The 18419-nt window shown below is 51.6% G+C and overlaps 1 protein-coding gene across 1 annotated transcript in view; it reads left to right on the forward strand.

Annotated features, from left to right (window-relative positions):
• The window catches only part of LOC102930838 (fer-1-like protein 4), a 108713-nt gene extending 98115 nt beyond the window's left edge, over positions 1-10598 (forward strand). The window contains exons 41-45 of the mRNA XM_037877122.2: positions 222-320; positions 1109-1350; positions 3967-4247; positions 6129-6229; positions 8802-10598. Of these exons, the coding sequence (XP_037733050.1) occupies positions 222-320; positions 1109-1350; positions 3967-4247; positions 6129-6229; positions 8802-8982 (904 nt within the window). The 3' untranslated portion in view covers positions 8983-10598. The remainder of the gene's footprint in view (positions 1-221; positions 321-1108; positions 1351-3966; positions 4248-6128; positions 6230-8801) is intronic.
• Positions 10599-18419: the final 7821 nt, after the last annotated feature.

Here is an 18419-nt window from a genome sequence, read left to right on the forward strand (position 1 = left end):
CCGCGAGGTGTCCTGGGCCCCTGGCCTGAGCTGCAGAGGGCACAAGCACAGCACTAGGCTGGGTGGCCGGGCTGAGTGGGTGCTGCTGCAGGCCATTGTCCCATGGGGGTAGTTTCGCCTGGCCCGCCATTGTCCCATGGGGGTAGTTTCGCCTGGCCCTGACAAAGACACTGAGCTGGAATGTGCTTCTCTAACCTGCCCTTGGCTTTCCCTTCTGGTAGTTACGAGCTACGTGTCATCATCTGGAACACAGACGACGTGGTTCTTGATGACGTTAATCCAATAACAGGAGAAACCTCCAGCGACATCTACGTGAAAAGGTGCCCGAGTTGATGGGGAATCGAATGACAGAGACAGCCGGAGGGCCAGAGAACGACTAGCTGGCCTGTCCAGTCTGACCCTGCTTGGATACTGGGCAGCACTCCCTACTGCCTGAGTCCCACAGACATCACCAGCCTCTCCTCGTATTTCACCAGCCATGGGGCCTCCACCTCCTGGGGAGACTAACTCACTGTCCATTTAGTCTATCCATAAAGGCCTTGGCCCTGATATCAGCCCACACTTGTTCTTCAGAACATGTCAGTCCTCATCCCTATGACCCCTCAGCTCTCTGAGCCGACCCAGGCACTGTCTCCCCTTTACATGGTATGCAGATTCTACACACCTTGGACCAGCTTACCAAAGCGTGCCATTCCTTCCCGCATTTTTTGCATCAGCAACTAGTTGTGGGCTCAGTTCCTATTATTTAGAAAACCAAGTGCCTAATTTGTCCCCATAATCAGATACTGGACCATCTAAATGGTGGGGTTTGCACCCCCAAAAAAGAGAGGTTGGAGAGAGGCCCCTTTAGAGCCCTCGTAATGGTTGTGGCCCAGCATAGACCTTGCACCCCTGACGTGCTCCTGTCTGCCATTCGAATCAGTTGAGCCTCGTTGGCTAAGCCCATTATTATTCTGAATAAGAGTTTGTTGCTGTGAGGTGCTGTCGAGCAGTGACTGAGCGCTACCCCTTGGCCCGGGACCCTTGCTCCACCACCCTGTGGCTTAGTGATGCTGCACTTGGGGCTGCTTTAACATGACAATTGATGTTAATTGAGCTTCTTCTGCAGCTGGATCAAAGGTCTGGACCATGAGAAACAAGAAACAGACGTTCACTTTAACTCCCTGACTGGGGAAGGCAACTTCAACTGGAGGTTTGTGTTCCACTTCAACTACCTCCCAACTGAGAAGGAGATCTCCTATAAGAAGAAGGACTCCATCTTCTCCCTGGAGGAATCTGAGTTCAGGGAGCCAGCTGTCCTGGTCCTTCAGGTCTGGGATTATGACAGGATTTCAGCAAATGACTTTCTAGGTACAGTATCCTCCTGCTGAGAGAAGGGGCTGTTTCTCTGTGCCTCGCCTTCTGCGCCTACCCAGACCGCCTGCCCTGAGCTTTGCAGAAAATGGCTCCCAGTCAAGATGAGCTGGGGCTGCAGGGAGCTCACTTGCCCTCTTTTGCGTTTGCAGGCTCCCTCCTGGCCCACTGGTAGAACTTCTGTTTACAGCACCAGGGTCCTACCAGTTTCCAGTTGACTCCTGGCATTGGGATTAAACTCTCTCATTCAGACCAGTTATTCATCTTCTGACCCATCTCTGCACTGTGCAGTACTGTTCCCCTTAACCGTGGAACGGGGGGCGAGTGAGCAGCTTCTTCCAAAGCTGACCCCACTGGGGCTCTGCATAGTGACCTTCACCTTCTCTCTGGCTCTTGCCTAGCCACCTTCCCACTGCCTCAGAGCTCCCCCTGTCCAGGGACTTGGAGCCCTCATGCGGCTTTTGAAATACTGTTGTGTCCAAGGGTCAGCCTGAACGAGGGCCTTTGATTGAAGGGGGAAGCCTTCAGCTAGAGGTGGTGGCTGGTGATGCTGATGGCACTTAGATGGCACCACTTAGATGCATCTGATGAAGTGATCCTTTTCTTTTTAGATGGCATGGTGGCAGGTGCCTTAGAAATACCAGAGACAGACTGCTGACAAGTCTTCTCTCCTTTCAGGGTGTTCCTTTCATTCTCAGACTGTGCAGCAAATGCTCCCCACTTCCATTATGCTTAAGTTATCCAAACTTTGAACCTCGGCACTAAACACTAGGCCCTCTGAGGGGAACATAAGCATATGGATGTGCTATACTGCAAGCATAATAATACAGAAGGTTGGCAATTTTCTGCTGAAACAGTTTTGTTTGAAAATGCCAATTCATTGAACCTGAAGTGTTTCTTGGATGCATCTCAGATTTAGCCATTTTCAGTGTGTTCTCTGGGAAAGCTGCCACCTTACCAGGCTGCAAATGAGCCCAGAGTTCATGGGGCCACAGCTCTGAGACAGCCCCACCGTATAGGCTGCCCCGTGCTCAGGAGACCCCAGTCTTCCAGAGTCTAGGGCTCCAGGGCACACAGCCAAGCAGAGGCTTCCAGGCTCTTGCAGTGGAGCCAGGAGCCTGAAAGCCGTGGGAGCCCTGGCTCAGCTCTTTGTTCCACAGCTGGAAGCCTGGAAGGGCTGAGAACTCCCTCTTCCAGGCTTCCTGCTGCAGAGCCAGGAGCCCAGAGCCAGGGTGTCTTCTCCCCATGGTGAGGATGCCCCAGAGCTGCAGGCCCTGGGAGCCCCTGGTGCTGCTGGGTGAAACTGACATAGAGGTTCTGCTCACAGCAGCAGTGAAACTGACAAGAATGGCATTTGCAATATTGCTGTAGCAGTGGTAGTCCCAGGATATCAGAGAGACAAGCTTGTCTCTTTCACCAGCTGAAGTTGGTCCAATAAAAGATATTACCTCCCCCACCATGTCTCTTCAAGAATGTCAGTTTTATTCAGCTGCTGTCAGAGTCCCAGGAGCTGGTTGTGTGTGGGAAACAGCATGCGTCAATGTTTCTGAAATAATTTTTATTCAGGATTTCTGGTTTCCAGGAAATTTCAAAAAATTTAGATTCGTTATGATTTGGAACAAAACCAAATTTCTAAAAATGAAATTTCCTGTGAGCTGGAAATCCTGCATTTCGTCCAGCTCTAGGCAACACCTTTAACCACGACAAAAGCTCCTTTTATTCATTAACCCATTGCCAATCAATTCAAAAGGCTTCACTGGCATGGAAAGGCATATAAAGCAAACCTGCTCAGCAGTAAAAAGAACGAGAAGTACTTGTGGCACCACAAATTTATTTGGGCATAAGCTTTCGAAAAGCTTTCATGAAAGCTTACGCCCAAATAAATTTGTTAATCTCTAAGGTGCCACAAGAACTCCTCGTTCTTTTTGCTGATACAGACTAACACGGCTACCCCTCTGAAACCTGCTCAGCAGTGCCATCTACTGATGGCAAGAAGAGAACATTAGACCCAGAACATCGTGGTATTTCTGGGACATGAGCTGCTTACATTTGTGACAAAGACACAAAATGAGGGAAACAGAACAGGAGGGAGCTGTCAATGGTGCTGGCATCCTGGCTGTAGCCTAAACAAAGTGTTCTCCCACCCCAGTGTCAAGATTTTATCATTCTGTACTGAACATGAGGGACAAGCTGGGGCATGAGAAGAAGGTAGATTTAGACCTAGAGGTACTGATGAGAGGCACAGTGTGGCACGGCTCAGGTGTGACTCTGTATAAGAGACAGTGTGGTCAAATGGCTAGGCCGGAAGAGTGGGACTCAGGAGATCTGGTTTCTGTTCCAGGTTGTGCCACCAACTCAGCATGTGAGGCAAGTCACTTCCTCTCCCTCCGACCCTCAGTTTCCCCATCCCTAAAGTGAGGATAACACTGTTGATAGACCTTTGCTTTGAGAGCCACAAACAGAAATCACTGCCTCTGGTGGGAGTGTTACTGATTTTCTGGGGACTGGGATGGGTGCAGGCCAAGCAGCATGTTGATGCTGGCCCTAATGTGTTACTTGCATTGACACAAATGATCCACCCCTGAGGTTCTCACTTCCTGCCTGTCTTTGAAGGGTCCATTGAACTGAAGCTGAACGACATGGTGCGGGGAGTCAAGAGTTCTGAGCAGTGTACCATTAAGATGGCCAAGGAAAAGGCCACCCCTCGCTTCTCCATCTTCCGGAACAAGCGGATGAGGGGCTGGTGGCCCTTCATCAAACTGAAAGACCAGGAAGATGAGGAGCGAGAGGAGCGAGAGGCCAAGGAGAAGAAGAAGAAGAAGAAGAAGAGGAGGTCAATGAAGCCAGAAGACATTGAGTTTGCAGACCCCAGTGGGAACAAGTACCTCCTGACAGTAAGGAGCAGGAGAGAGGGGCAGAGCCCCTGTGCTGTGAGGCAGTGCTCAGTACCTGCCTGCCTGAGTTGTGGGGAGTGTGAGGCCTGCAGCTGGCACGGACTGGGCCATGGCTAACTGCAAAAGCTTTGTGGGGCTGCGTGCCCCAAGACCGGTGGGCATGGCAGAGAGCCTCGTAGCTCAGTGCTCTCAGCCTCCAGCTCAGCACTGTTCACAGCTTGTTTGCTTAGCTGAGCAGTCTGCTGGGGGCAGCAGGGTCTATGGGAGGTTTTTCCTGCCGTGCAGACGAGAGGAGGAGGGCTGGTGTGAAGGCATTGTCATTGGTGGGGGTGCAGCTGCTTCTCTGAGTCCCCTTTTCCTGGGCACAGGGCAGCCTCCTCCCCGGGCTGCTTCCAGCTTCCTGCCTGGGTTAGCAAGAAGTCAGGCCTGGTTCCCCAGTGAGCTCCAGCTGCCTGGATCTCACAGACGTTTCACCCTTCCCTGCCTGGTCTGTGATTCCTGTCAACAAGCACAGGAGAGGGCATGGGGTTGGCTGCCCCAAGGTCCCCCTGGGACTCAGACAGAGCCTAACACTGGCAGTTACTGAATCAGCCATAGCGGTGAGATGTGATCATAGAATCCTAGAGTATCAGGGTTGGGAGGGACCTCAGGAGGTCATCTAGTCCAACCCCCTGCTCATAGCAGGACCAACCCCAACTAAACCATCCCAGCCAGGGCTTTGTCAAGCCTGATCCTAGACTTGGCAAACATTTCCCCCGAAGGCCCTGAGCAGTCTCCTGTGGTTTGACTGAGGACGCTTCCCCCAAGGGCAGGAATATTTGGTAGCCGGGGATGTGGGGCTAGGAGCTGAAATGGCCCCTGACCTTGGCAATGACTAGTTGGAGTTTCCCAGCAAGGGAGAGGGTAGCCAGGAGGTCCTGGGACTCTGAGGGGCCGTGGACAGGGCATGTGAAAATCAGCAGGTGTGGGGAGAGGTGCAGCCAGGATCTCAGCAGGGGGAGGGGGAGGGGGCTGCAGCCTGGCATGCTGCTGATATGCCTGCACCAGGTTCCCCCGCTTGCTGCACAAACCAGCCAGGTGCCAGGAGCTGAGGAAGCATGCCAGCAATGTGCCCGTGTTCACAACTCCACGCAGCAGCACCTAGCGCTGTCCCGGTGGGACCCGGCCGCGCAGTGGAGTGCAGGCTGGGTTCAGTGTGCCAGGAGGAAGGTCGTGTTCACTCCCGGTGGGCTGCTGGACAACGGCTCTGGCTTCTCTCACTGGGCAAGTGGAAGAGGGAGGCCTTTTGTGCCTGATCTCTGGAGAGGGCAGTCATTGTGCCGAGCACTTGTCTCGAGTGGTCATTCACCGGTCCTATAGAGTCTATGCTCAGGAGGATATGTCTAAAGCACCAGGAACGGCACTGTGACGGGGGGTATCAACCCGCACTGGGCAAACGGGGCGGCACTGCTCGACACGCCGACCCCCCATGACAGGCACAGTGCACAGAGCCCTGCGCTGGGCAGCTCCTGCCCTAGGAGATGAGCCTCGAGGAGGTGGCTCCATGGGCAGGGCAGCCTGCCAGGGCTCTGGTGTCTGGATGCTTCCTTGACTTGCCCCTGGTGGTGCTGGCGAGAAGTGAGTATTGGGAGTGCTGTGAGAGGCTCCGGAGGGCACTCCGTGCAGGAGAGTGGGACACAGAGGCCAGAAAGGCCCCAAGGGGCAGATTTTCAAAGGTATTTAGGTGCCTATAGACACAGATCTTCAAAGTGCCTGAGCAGGTTTGGTGCCTGACTCCCACTGAGCGACTGTTGAAAACCTGGCCCTGCGACTCTAGACGAGACAGTATCAGCCTGGCTCGTCCTGAAGACATGAGTGTGTCTCAAGTGTGTTTCTCTGCAGGGTAAAGTGGAAGCTGAGTTCCAGCTATTGACTGCGGAGGAGGCCGAGAAGAGCCCCGTTGGTCTGGGCCGAAAAGAGCCTGAACCCCTGGAGAAGCCCAAGTGAGTATCAATCATAGAATCATAGGAGTGGAGGGAACCTCGAGAGGTCGTCTAGTCCAGTCTCTTGCACTCATGGCAGGACTAAGTATTATCTAGACCAATCCTGACAGGTGTTTGTCTAACCTGCTTTTAAACAGCTCCAATGATGGAGATTCCACAACCTTCCTGGGCAATTTATTTCAGTGCTTAACCACCCTGGAAGTTTTTCCTAATGTCCAACCCAAACAACCCTTGCTGCAATTTAAGCCCATTGCTTCTTGTCCTGTCCTTAGAGGTTAAGAAGAACAATTTTTCTCCCTCCTCCTTGTAACAACCATTTATGTACAGGAAAACTGTTATCATGTGTCCCCTCGGTCCTCTCTTCTCCAGACTACACAAATCCAATTCTTTCAAACTCCCCTTATAAGGCATGTTCCCTAGACCTTTAATCATTTTTGTTGCACTCCTCTGGACTTTCTCCAATTTGTTCCCATCTTTCCTAAAATGTGGTGCCCAGAACTGGACACAGTACTCCAGTTGAGGCCTAATCAGCGTGGAGTAGAGCGGAAGAATTACTTCTTGTGTTTTGCTTACAACAACACTCCTGCTAATACATCCCAGAATAATGTTTGCTTTTTTTGCAACAGTCCTACACTGTTGATTTATATTTAGCTTGTGATCCACTATGACCCCCAGATCCCTTTCTGCAGTACTCCTTCCTAGGCAGTCATTTTCCATTTTGTATGTGTACAATTGACTGTTCCTTCTTAAGTGGAGTACTTTGCATTTGTTCTTATTGAATTCCATCCTATTCAGACTATTTCTCCAGTTTGTCCAGATCATTTTGAATTTTAATCCTATCCTCCAAAGCCCTTGCAACCCCTCCCAGCTTGGTATTGTCTGCAAACTTTATAAGTGTACTCTCTATGCCATTATCTAAATCATTGATGAAGATATTGAACAGAACCGGACCCAGAACTGATCCCTGCGGGACCCCACTAATTATGCCCGTCCAGCATGACTGTGAACCACTGATAACTGCTTTCTGGGAACAGTTTTCCAACCAGTTTTGCACCCACCTTATACTAGCTCCATCTAGGTTGTATTTCCCTAGTTTGTTTATGAGAAGGTCATGTGAGATAGTATCAAAAGCTTTACTAAAGTCAAGATATACCACATCTACCGCTTCCCCCCTATCCACAAGGCTTGTTAGCTTGTCAAAGAAAGCTATCAGGTTGGTTTGACCTGATTGGTTCTTGACAATTCCATGCTTTTACTTATCACCTTATCTTCTAGGTGTTCGCTAATTGATTGCTTAATTATTTGCTCCTTTATCTTTCTGGGTACAGAAGTTAAGCTGACTGGTCTGTAATTTCCCTGGGTTATCCTTATTCCCCTTTTTGTAGATGGGCACTATATTTGCCCTCTTCCAGCCCTCTGGAATCTCTCCCATCTTCCATGACTTTTTGAAGAGAATTCCTCGTGGCTCAGAAATCTCCTCAGTCAGCTCCTTGAGTATTCTCGGATGGATTTCAGCAGGCCCTGCCAACTTGTGCCATGTGCATGTGCCAGGCAGAGAGGCACTGGAATTTCAGGCTGGGGTTTGATACCATGCCTGCTCTCAGCTTGGGTCTGCCTGTGGCTGCACACAGGCACTGAGGGAAAAGGGAGGAGCTTTCAGGCTCAATGGAACCAAGATCAGAATCCAGGGACTGTTGGGGACTCCGGGGCTCAGGCTGTAGACAGTGAAGCCATCTCCACTGAGGGTGTGGGCTGAGTCCCTGGGGCGGAGCCATCCTGGCTGAGGCTGCAGGTGGAGTCCCTGGAGCAGAGCTGTTCTGAGATATTTACTGAAACAAGCGATAGGGCTTGTGTATCACCGTAGGTGCGCCTGCACTAGGAGGGTTCACTGATGTAACTACATTGGTTTTAGTGAGCTAGTTAAATTGGTGCAAAAATGGAGACCAGCCTTACTAACGAGGCCTTAGTTAGCTGCTCTGGTGGCTCAGCTGCCAGTGCAGTCATCCTGCAGGCCCTGCTGGTGTGTGCTCTGCATCCATCAGAAGATGGAAAGGGGGGGGGGATGAAAAGTCCCTCCCTCCCCCCGGGAGAGCCTATTTGTCATCTGCAGTGTGGGTGCCTTGCAGAACCCTGGTCCAGTGCAGGGTCCAGGCTCCAGAGAAAATAATACAAAATAATAAGAATCCCAATAACAATAAGTAAATACAAAGATTTTGTGGTCTGTTCAGAAGTGCCTGGCAGTCTGGATTTAGCCCACAGTCTGCCTATTAACTACCCCGGTCTAATGTCTGTGCAAGAATCCTACGAAGCCCCCAGATTGTGCTGGCAGTGAAGTGGATGCAGGGAATGGGGTCCTGTTTTGAAGGAATACATTGTAGGCACAGGCATCAATTTGAGTTTGGGGGCTCAGGGATACAGGCTGATCTGCACTGATCTGATACCTGGTTATTCGCAGCCCGTGAGTAGCAGCAGCTAATGGTACGTTGTAGATTTCCAGGGCACTGAATTGGACTGGCTGGAGCTTTGCTTTGCTTTGTCTGAGCTCAACGGCCTTTTCCATTCTCTGTTCTAGCCGTCCAAAAACATCCTTCAACTGGTTTGTGAATCCCATGAAAACCTTCATCTTTTTCATCTGGAAGCGGTACAAGAAGTACATCATTGCTTTGGTCATTATTGCTGTGGTGACTATCTTCCTGGTCCTTTTACTCTACACAATGCCTGGGTACATCAGCCAGAAGATCATCAATGGATAAGTGCGGTCAGAGACTGGTCTCCCCAGAGGACCATGGCTGTTGCTCCAGAAATTGACACTTTATACCAAATATTTTAAGGACAGGTTGCCAGTGGCTGAAGGTGCTGGGACTCTTTGTAAATGCTGCATCAGGAGGAAGAGGAGTGGAGAAGCTGCCCTTTCTGGGTAGTTGTATTTCACACTTAGAACTTGTGATACACTGTGATTATAGCACTGTGGAGCAGAGCGATAATGATTTGGGTAAAATGTTTGGTTTTCATTAGTTGGGAGGAATCTGTCCCAGCTGGGGTTGGCTGTGGGGAGATTTGCAACGAATATCAGCTCTGTACCTCTCTCCCTTGCGCTAAGCAGAGGAGCCTCTCTTAGAGCAGTGGGAGGAGCGGTGCTGCTTTCTCTGCATGGCGTCAGTGTAATAACGCGGAGTAGGGTGACCAGATGTCCCGATTTTATAGGGACAGTCCTGATTTTGGGAGCTTTTTCTGTTACCCCCCACCCCCATCCCGATTTTTGACACTTGCTGTCTGGTCACCCTAACGCAGAGGCTTTTCAGCCAGAGAACTTAGCGCACTTTACAAGGTGGCGGACCGTTCCTGTCCCCTTTGTACAGATCAGAGAGTCAGGGCATGTCTGCACTATGGAGACTACGTTGCGGAAGGGGTTTTTCCATTGCCATAGGACCGACAGCTGTGCTGACACGGGGGATTAGGTTAGAGCTGTGTCAGTCAGGAGGTGTTTTTTCACAGCTCTGACTGATGTCAGCCTGGTGGTCAAGCGTAGACCAGGCCTCAGTGGCAGAGCTGGGACCAGCAGAGTGACAAGTAGAGAAACTAGAGAGGAGCTGCAGCAGGCCAGCAAAGTGAGCAGGGGAAAAGAATGAAGGAGCCAAACTGTTCATGACCCTCACCACGACTTGGGTAGGGGTGAGGGACAGGCAAAGTCTGAGTCCACTTGTGAGCTGGGGTTTCCCAGCCAAGCGTGCACCCCAGCCCGCCCTCCACACTGCTGTTAAATACGCTTCTTTCCATTTAGTAAGGCTGGACTTGAAGCTCTTTTTAACCCTTGTGTTAGACCTTTACTCCCTCTGGAATAGAAACCCCCAAAGGATCTGACCCATTACCTGGTGCTTCTCATCCACTCAGCATTTGCTAGGGTTTCCCAGCTGGCTTTCAGAGGCCTGGTCTGTACCTAAACTTAGCTCAGCCTAGCTACCTGGCTCAGGGCTATGAAAAATGTCACTTCCTGGGCGCTATTTGGGTTGCCCTAACCCCCACTGTAGATGCAAGAATTCTCCCATTGACCCTGCTGCCTCCTCGCGACGGGGCGGGTTAACTAACAAACCCACCTTGCGTTGCTGTAGAAAGTGTCTACACTGCAGTGCAGCTGGCGCGTTTGTAGTGTAGACATACCTGGAGGGTGTAACGGCGACTTGTTTGTCTGCTTCAGACTCCATCCCAGGGCTTCCTTCTCTCTCATGCTAACTGATCTGGGGGATTAACAGTCACTCCTGTATTATTGTGTTTTGCACCAGATTTGTAGATATTTATACGGATCGTATTTATATGAACAGTGCAAAGTGGCACCAGACTGAGGTAAATCAAACGTCGAGAAATATCCTCAGACCAGCTTCCACCTCTGCTGCATTCTTTGTGCTCTGGGTACTGATTTTACTGATACAAGTCAGTAGGGATAACATTTTATCATGGTAAAATTAAGCAAAATTCATTGAATAGTCATGGTAAAAATGTAAAAATCAGGGTATGGTTGGAGGAGGGGTGGGCTGAAGCTGAAGCCTGAGGGCAGCGGGGGCTGACAGCCCGAGTTCCCCTGCCCTGGGGCTGGCACTGAAACACCAAACCCTGCCACCCAGAGCTGGCGCTGACAGCCAGAGCCGTGTCACCAGGGGGCTGAAAGCTGAGCCTCGCTGCCCTGGGGGCTGACAGCCTGAGACCCCCACCCCGTGGGGGCTGACAGCCTGAGTTCCACTGTCCTGGGGGGATGAAGCCAGAGCCCGGCCGCCCCAGCGGGGAGGGGTGAAGCCAGAGCCCGGCCGCCCCAGCGGGGAGGGGTGAAGCCAGAGCCCCGCCGCCCCGGGGGGAGGGGTGAAGCCAGAGCCCGGCCGCCCCAGCGGGGAGGGGTGAAGCCAGAGCCCGGCCGCCCCGGGGGGAGGGGTGAAGCCAGAGCCCGCCGTCCCGGGGGGAGGGGTGAAGCCAGAGCCCGGCCGCCCCAGTGGGGAGGGGTGAAGCCAGAGCCCGGCCGCTCGAGCCGGCACAGCTGAAGGTGAAGTCCCAGAAGTCTTTTAAAGTCACGGAATCTGTGACCTCCGTGATGAAATTGTGTCCTTATCATTCTGCGATGATCAATTGTAAAGTGATAGAAAAGCAGAGGTGGGATAGACATACCCACCAGATGTATAACAACAACACAAATGGACAGTTACTCCTAGCCAGAGACGTGCTGCAGACACATGGTGTTCGTAGACGTGCTCCCCGGTTTCAGTCTCCCCGGCTTACCTAGGTCTGGCACTGGATGGGCAAGGGATGCTGGCGTAGTTCTGGGGCTACTTGTGGGCTCTATTCCCTTTCCTGTCTCTGAGTGCCCGCCTCAGGTGTTTGGCCTCTTGTCCTTACCTGGCTCAGGTGTGATCTCACAATCTCCCCCTCGCAGGCCAGGACCTGGCTACCCTGCCCCATGTCCCAAACATTGCTCACCTGGCAGGCTGGACGGGTTTGGGCACCAGCATTTCCTCCCTTTGGAAGCCTGTGGCCAGTGCTGGAGTGATGCCTTAAATGAAAGGGCTCGTCTCTACAGCGGGGGAGGCCTGGTCCACATGAAGACACTCGGTCGGTTTAACTACATGGCTTGGGTGTGAAAAATCCAACCCCCTGAGCAATGCAGTTAAACTGCCCCGACCTGGTGTAGACCGCGGTAGGCTGACAGGCGAATTCTCCCTGGCTACACCTCGAGGGGAGGGGAGCACCTACGCAGGTGGGAGAAGCCCTCGCGTCGGCATAGGCAGCATCTTCACGGAAGAGCTCCATTAGCGAGGCTGTAGCATTTTAAGGGTAGACCCCTCACTGTGCGGGGTGTAAATCGACAGCGCTCCGGCGGGCTGCACGCTCGCTGTCCAGGAGGCCCCTGCTGCTGTGCAGACATACGCACGAGCTCTCTGCTCTAGCTAGTGCACTACAAACAGGGTCTCTGGGGGAGCCGTGGCCGCACGGGCTAGCAGTGCCATGTAAATGCCCTGGGGTCCAGGCGGGTTTGCACTCGGAGCGACTGGCCCATGCTGCCACTCACCGCTGCCCGTGATACTATGGCTACACTGTGGGTTTTAGCACACTAGCTCGATGAGAGCAAGTGCGAGTGTGTCTGTGCAAGCTGCGAGTCACACCCCTACCTCCAAATGCAGACGTAGCCTCAGGGTTCCCAAGTGTGCTTTGATCCGCTTCTGTTTGAACCAGCAGTGTGCTATACCCCGCTAGTGCACAGGAGCGTGCTACACCCCCCCCCCCCCCAGTGCAAAGCAGCAGCGGCCACACAGACAGGCCTGGTCTACCCTGAAACTTCTGATCAGCAGAGTGACAGCGCGCGCCCTGAGTGATGTAGCTCTACCAGGCTAACCCCCGGTGTAAACGTGGCCAGGTTGATGGGGAATTCTTCCATCAGCTACCACTGCTCAGTGAGACCCCCAGGCTCAGCCCAGCCTAAGGCCTCAGGGGCTGCGGCTTAGGCCAGTCATATGGATTTCCTGGCACTTTCTTACCTTCCACCCCAGGAGAGGGTAACGGCAACAGCAGCCTCAGCACCCACCTTGGGTTCAGCTGCAAAGCCCCTTACAAACCCCAGGGGCCAGGAGAGACTGCACGGGCCCTTCCTGTCCCACTCCTGCGCCTGCACTGACACCAGCCACAAGTCCAGGCCGGAGGCAGCAGGGCCTGTGCGCCCCAGAGTGGGGCTCTGACCTGCTGCAGCCACTCAAAGAGGGCCACTTCCCAGAGCCCCTGGAGAGATTGTGGCTGAGTCAGGCCAAGTGCCCCTGGACTCCTGCTGCCACGTAGCCCCCGTCTCACCCCCACACCCTGCCGCCATGGCGGCTCCCAAGCCAGCATGTGGGGCCTAGCCCCACACATGGGCTAACTTGGGGGGGTTTAAAACTTCACGGCACACTAGCTTGGGCTTGGTGCAGCCGTCACACCCACCACGCACCTGCAGGCACAGATGTACACACGCGCATGAGCACACACCACCATACCACACGCACACAGACGTGCACGCGCATGCTGAGGAGGGAGCCTGCATGGAAGCTCCCTGGAATACGTCCAAAAATCTCAGCCCTGTGGTGGTGGAGTGTGCCGGCTGGGCTTGGCCCACCACTGCCCCAGCCACCTCCACCCTGCTGGGACCTCAGCCCTTCCCTTCTGGCTGCGGAGCTGAGGCCTGGCCTCAAAGCACTCATGTCTAGGCAGGTGTCTGGGCTAATGCTAGCCTCAGGCAAGGCCTTTGTGTTCACTGCCAAGAGCTCCCTCTTGCCTTATCCCCTGCCTTGCTGTCCTGGACACAGGGCTCTGCAGGAGGGGCCAGGCCCAGCCATGGGGAGGGAAGTGGTAAGTGCGCGGGTGCCTGCAGGAATTGCCAGCACATAGCCAGAGCGCCTCCCTATATGCTACTCTGCCGGCGGGAGGGCATTGGTCGTGGGGCTGCAGAGGCCTGCGTTCCTGGGGCAGATTTCGACGTGGCTGTTGTTTCTGGTGGTGTGGCTCAGGGTGCATAATGGCACAGTCCTTCTCCTCAGCATGCGGGGCAGTGGGCCAGCCCTGTGGGGAGGGCGGGTGTTGGAGGTGGCATGGCAGGTGTCTTGGAGGAAACTGGGGGCTTTGGCGATGGGATAGCTTTTGTAGGGGCCCTTGGGCTGGGTGGAGTGTTGGAGTGGCAGAGGTTGTGGGTGGGAGCAGTGGTGCTAGAAGGGCATTATGGGGGTTCCATGGGAGCTGGGTGGGCATGGAACAGTGGGGGACATCCAGGGGTGGGATAGCTTGTGGGCCCTTGTGGGCTGCTGTCCAGGAGCAGAGAGTCTGAGAGTGCCCTCTCCTCTTTCATCATAAGAATATAAGAACGGCCATACTGGGTCAGACCAAAAGTCCATCTAGCCCAGTATCCTGTCTTCTGACAGTGGCCAATGCCAGCTGCCCCAGAGGGAATGAACAGAACAGGTAATCATCAAGTGATTCATCCCATCGCCCATTCCCAGCTTCTGGCAAACAGAGGCTAGGGACACCATCCCTGCCCATCCTAGCTAATAGCCATTGATGGACCTATCCTCCATGAACTTATCTAGTTCTTTTTGGAACCCTGTTATAGTCTTGGCCTTCATAACATCCTCTGGCAAAGAGCTCCACAGGTTGACTGTGTGTTGTGTGAAGAAATACTTCTTTTTGTTTGTTTTAAACCATCTGCCTACTAATTTCATTTGGTGACCCCTAGTTCTTATGTTATGAGAAGGAGTAAATAACACTTCCTTATTTACTTTCCCTACACCAGTCATGACTTCATAGACCTCAATCACATCCCCACTTAGTTGTCTCTTTTCCAAGCTGAAAACTCCCAGTCTTATTAATCTCTCTTCATACAGCAGCCATTCCATACTCCTAATCATTTTTGTTGCCCTTTTCTGAACCTTTTCCAATTCCAATATATCTTTTTTGCACGCAATATTCAAGATTTGGGCATACTGTGGATTTATATAGAGGCAATATGATATTTTCTGTCTTATTATCTATCCCCTTCTTAATGATACCCAGCATTCTATTTGCTTTTTTGCTTCCACAACAGCAAAACATTGAGTGGATATTTTCAGAGAACTATCCACAATGACTCCAAGATCTCTTTCTTGAGTGGTAACAGCTAATTTAGACCCCATCATTTTATATGTACAGTTGGGATTATGTTTTTCAATGTGCATTACTTTCCATTTATCAACATTGAATTTCATCTGCCATTTTGTTGCCCAGTCACCCAGTTTTGAGAGATTCTTTTGTGGCTCTTCAGTCTGCCTGGGATTTAACTATTTTGAGTAGTTGTATCAGCTGCAAATTTTGCCACCTCACTGTTTACCCTTTTCCAGATCATTTATGAATATGTTGGAACAGTACTGGTCCAGGTACACACACCTGGGGGACACCACTATTTACCTCTTTCCATTCTGAGAACTGACCACTTATTCATACTCTTTGTTTCCTATCTTTTAACCAGTTACCGATCCACAAGAGGACCTTCCCTCTTAGCCCCCCTCAAAGAATTCTAGTACATTTGTGAGGCATGATTTCCCTTTACAAAAACCATGTTGACTCTTCTCCAACAAATTATGTTCATCTATGTGTCTAGCATCAGAGGGGTAGCTGTGTTAGTCTGGATCTGTACCAACACCTACAAGATCTTAGAATCATAAAATCGTAGAATATCAGGGTTGGAAGGGACCTCAGGAGGTCATCTAGTCCAACTCCCTGCTCAAAGCAGGACCGATCCCCGACTAAATCATCCCAGCCAGGGCTTTGTCAAGCCTGACCTTAAAAACTTCTAGGGAAGGAGATTCCACCACCTCCCTAGGTAACGCATTCCAGTGTTTCACCACCCTCCTAGTGAAAAAGTTTTTCCTAATATCCAACCTAAATCTCCCCCACTGCAACTTGAGACCATTACTCCTTGTTCTGTCATCTGCCACCACTGAGAACAATCTAGAGCCATCCTCTCTGGAACCCCCTTTCAGGTAGTTGAAAGCAGCTATCAAATCCCCCCTCATTCTTCTCTTCTGAAGACTAAACATCCCCAGTTCCCTCAGCCTCTCCTCATAACTCATGTGTTTCAGTCCCCTAATCATTTTTGTTGCCCTCCACTGGACTCTTTCCAATTTTTCCACATCCTTCTTGTAGTATGGGGCCCAAAACTGGACACAGTACTCCAGATGAGGCCTCACCAATGTCGAATAGTGGGGAACGATCACGTCCCTCGATCTGCTGGCAATGCCCCTACTTATACATCCCAAAATGCCATTGGCCTTCTTGGCAACAAGGGCACACTGTTGACTCATATCCAGCTTCTCGTCCACTGTAACCCCTAGGTCCTTTTCTGCAGAACTGCTGCCGAGCTATTCGGTCCCTAGTCTGTAGCGGTGCATGGGATTCTTCCGTCCTAAGTGCAGGACTCTGCACTTGTCCTTGTTGAACCTCATCAGATTTTTTTTGGCCCAATCCTCCAATTTTTCTAGGTCCCTCTGTATCCTATCCCTACCCAGCATTCTCAGAACTACACATTCACCAAGCATTCACCTTCACCAAGCATTCTCAGAACTACGATACCCACACGAGGAAATAAGGAAACAGATCAACAGAGCCAGACGTGTACCCAGAAGCCTCCTGCTGCAAGACAAGCCCATGAAAGAAACCAACAGAACTCCACTGGCCATCACATACAGTCCTCAGCTAAAACCTCTCGAACGCATCATCAGTGATCTACAACCCATCCTGGACAACAATCCCTCACTTTCACAGGCCTTGGGAGGCAGGCCAGTCCTCACCCACAGACAACCTGAAGCATATTCTCACCAGGAACTACACACCGCACCATAATAACTCTAACTCAGGAACCAATCCATGCAACAAACCTCGATGCCAACTCTGCCCACATATCTACACCAGCGACACCATCACAGGACCTAACCAGATGAGCCACACCATCACCGGTGCATTCACCTGCACGTCCGCCAATGTAGTATACGCCATCATGTGCCAACAATGCCCCTCTGCTATGTACATCGGCCAAACTGGACAGTCCCTACATAAAAGGATAAATGGACACAAATCAGATATTAGGAATGGCAATATACAGAAACCTGTAGGAGAACGCTTCAACCTCCCTGGACACACAATAGCAGATTTCAAGGTAGCCATCCTGCAGCAAGAAAACATCAGGACCAGACTTCAAAGAGAAACTGCTGAGCTTCAGTTCATTTGCAAATTTGACACCATCAGCTCAGGATTAAACAAAGACTGTGACTGGCTCGCCAACGACAAAAGCAGTTTCTCCTCCCTCGGTGTTCACACCTCCACTGCTAGAAGAGGGCCTCATCCTCCCTGATTGAACTAACCTTGTTATCCTTAGCCTGATTCTTGCTTGCATATTTATACCTGCCTCTGGAAATTTCCACTACATGCATCCGAGGAAGTGGGTAGTCACCCACAAAAGCTTATACTCCAATACGTCTGTTAGTCTATAAGGTGCCACAGGACTCTTTGCCGCATCTATGCGTCTGACAGTTTTGTTCTTTACTATAGTTTCAACCAGTTTGCGTGGTACTAAAGTCAGGCTTTCCGGCCTGTAATTGCTCAGATCACCTCTGGAGCCCTTTTTAAAAACTGGCGACACATTAGCTATTCTCCAGTCATTTGGTACAGAAGCTGATTTAAATGATAGGTTACAGACTACAGTTAGTAGTTCTTCAATTTCCCATTTGAGTTCCTTCAGAACTCTTGGGTGACTCCCATCTGGTCTTAGTGTTTAATTTATCAATTTGTTCCCAAACCTCCTCTAATGACACCTCAATCTGGGACGGTTCCTCAGATTTGTCACCTAAAAAGAATGGCTCAGGTTTGGGAATCTCCCTCACATCCTCAGACATGAAGGTTTAGGGCCATTGAAGGGTCACAGGGAGCTGACTGGCCACTATTTTTAGGGTTCATAGTCTTGGGCACCCAGGAACCCTCGCAAGGGTCAGGGCCCCACTGGGCAGAGACACTGTGAAACCTGCTCTGCCCCTGAGAACTTACCATCTGCATGGACAGGGCAGGCAAAGGGGTGAGAAGGAAGCAAAGGCTCAGGGTTTGTTGTGATGATGGGGGGGATGGTGCAGGTTGAATGAGGAGCATCTAGGAGCAGTGCTGGGTGAGGGCAGAGGGTTCGGGCATTTGCACGGTGCAGAGGGAGCCTTAGCCAGCACAGCTATGAAATAGCCTGTCCGTCATCTTCACCCGTGCGCCGCACGTGTTGGGCCCAGCAGTGGTGGCCTGACAAATGAAACATACAGCTTGTAGTAGGAAGAGAGCCTGAGACCAAAGGCCTGGTATGAGGCAGGACCTGCTCACAGAATCTGGCAAGAACAGGGCTGATATTGCAGAAATACACATTCCTAAGCACAGAGTATTCACGCAAACACATCCCGATATCAAGGATGGTACAAAAACGTTCCCCAAGGATAACAGGAACACACTGACCCCTCCTAAAAGATAAGGTCAGGATGACAGTACGTAATAGAGATGTTCTAATCGAACCAACATGTACAAGGTGATAACTAGCCATGTCAGGGGGCAGTAACTATGTCAGAGGGGTATAAAGATGTACCTCAGGGGGCAGCAGCAGTTCAAATCTGGCAGCAGCCCAGTGGGCTGA

The sequence above is a fragment of the Chelonia mydas genome, chromosome 13 (assembly GCF_015237465.2).
Source record: "Chelonia mydas isolate rCheMyd1 chromosome 13, rCheMyd1.pri.v2, whole genome shotgun sequence".
Lineage (NCBI taxonomy): Eukaryota > Metazoa > Chordata > Testudines > Cheloniidae > Chelonia > Chelonia mydas.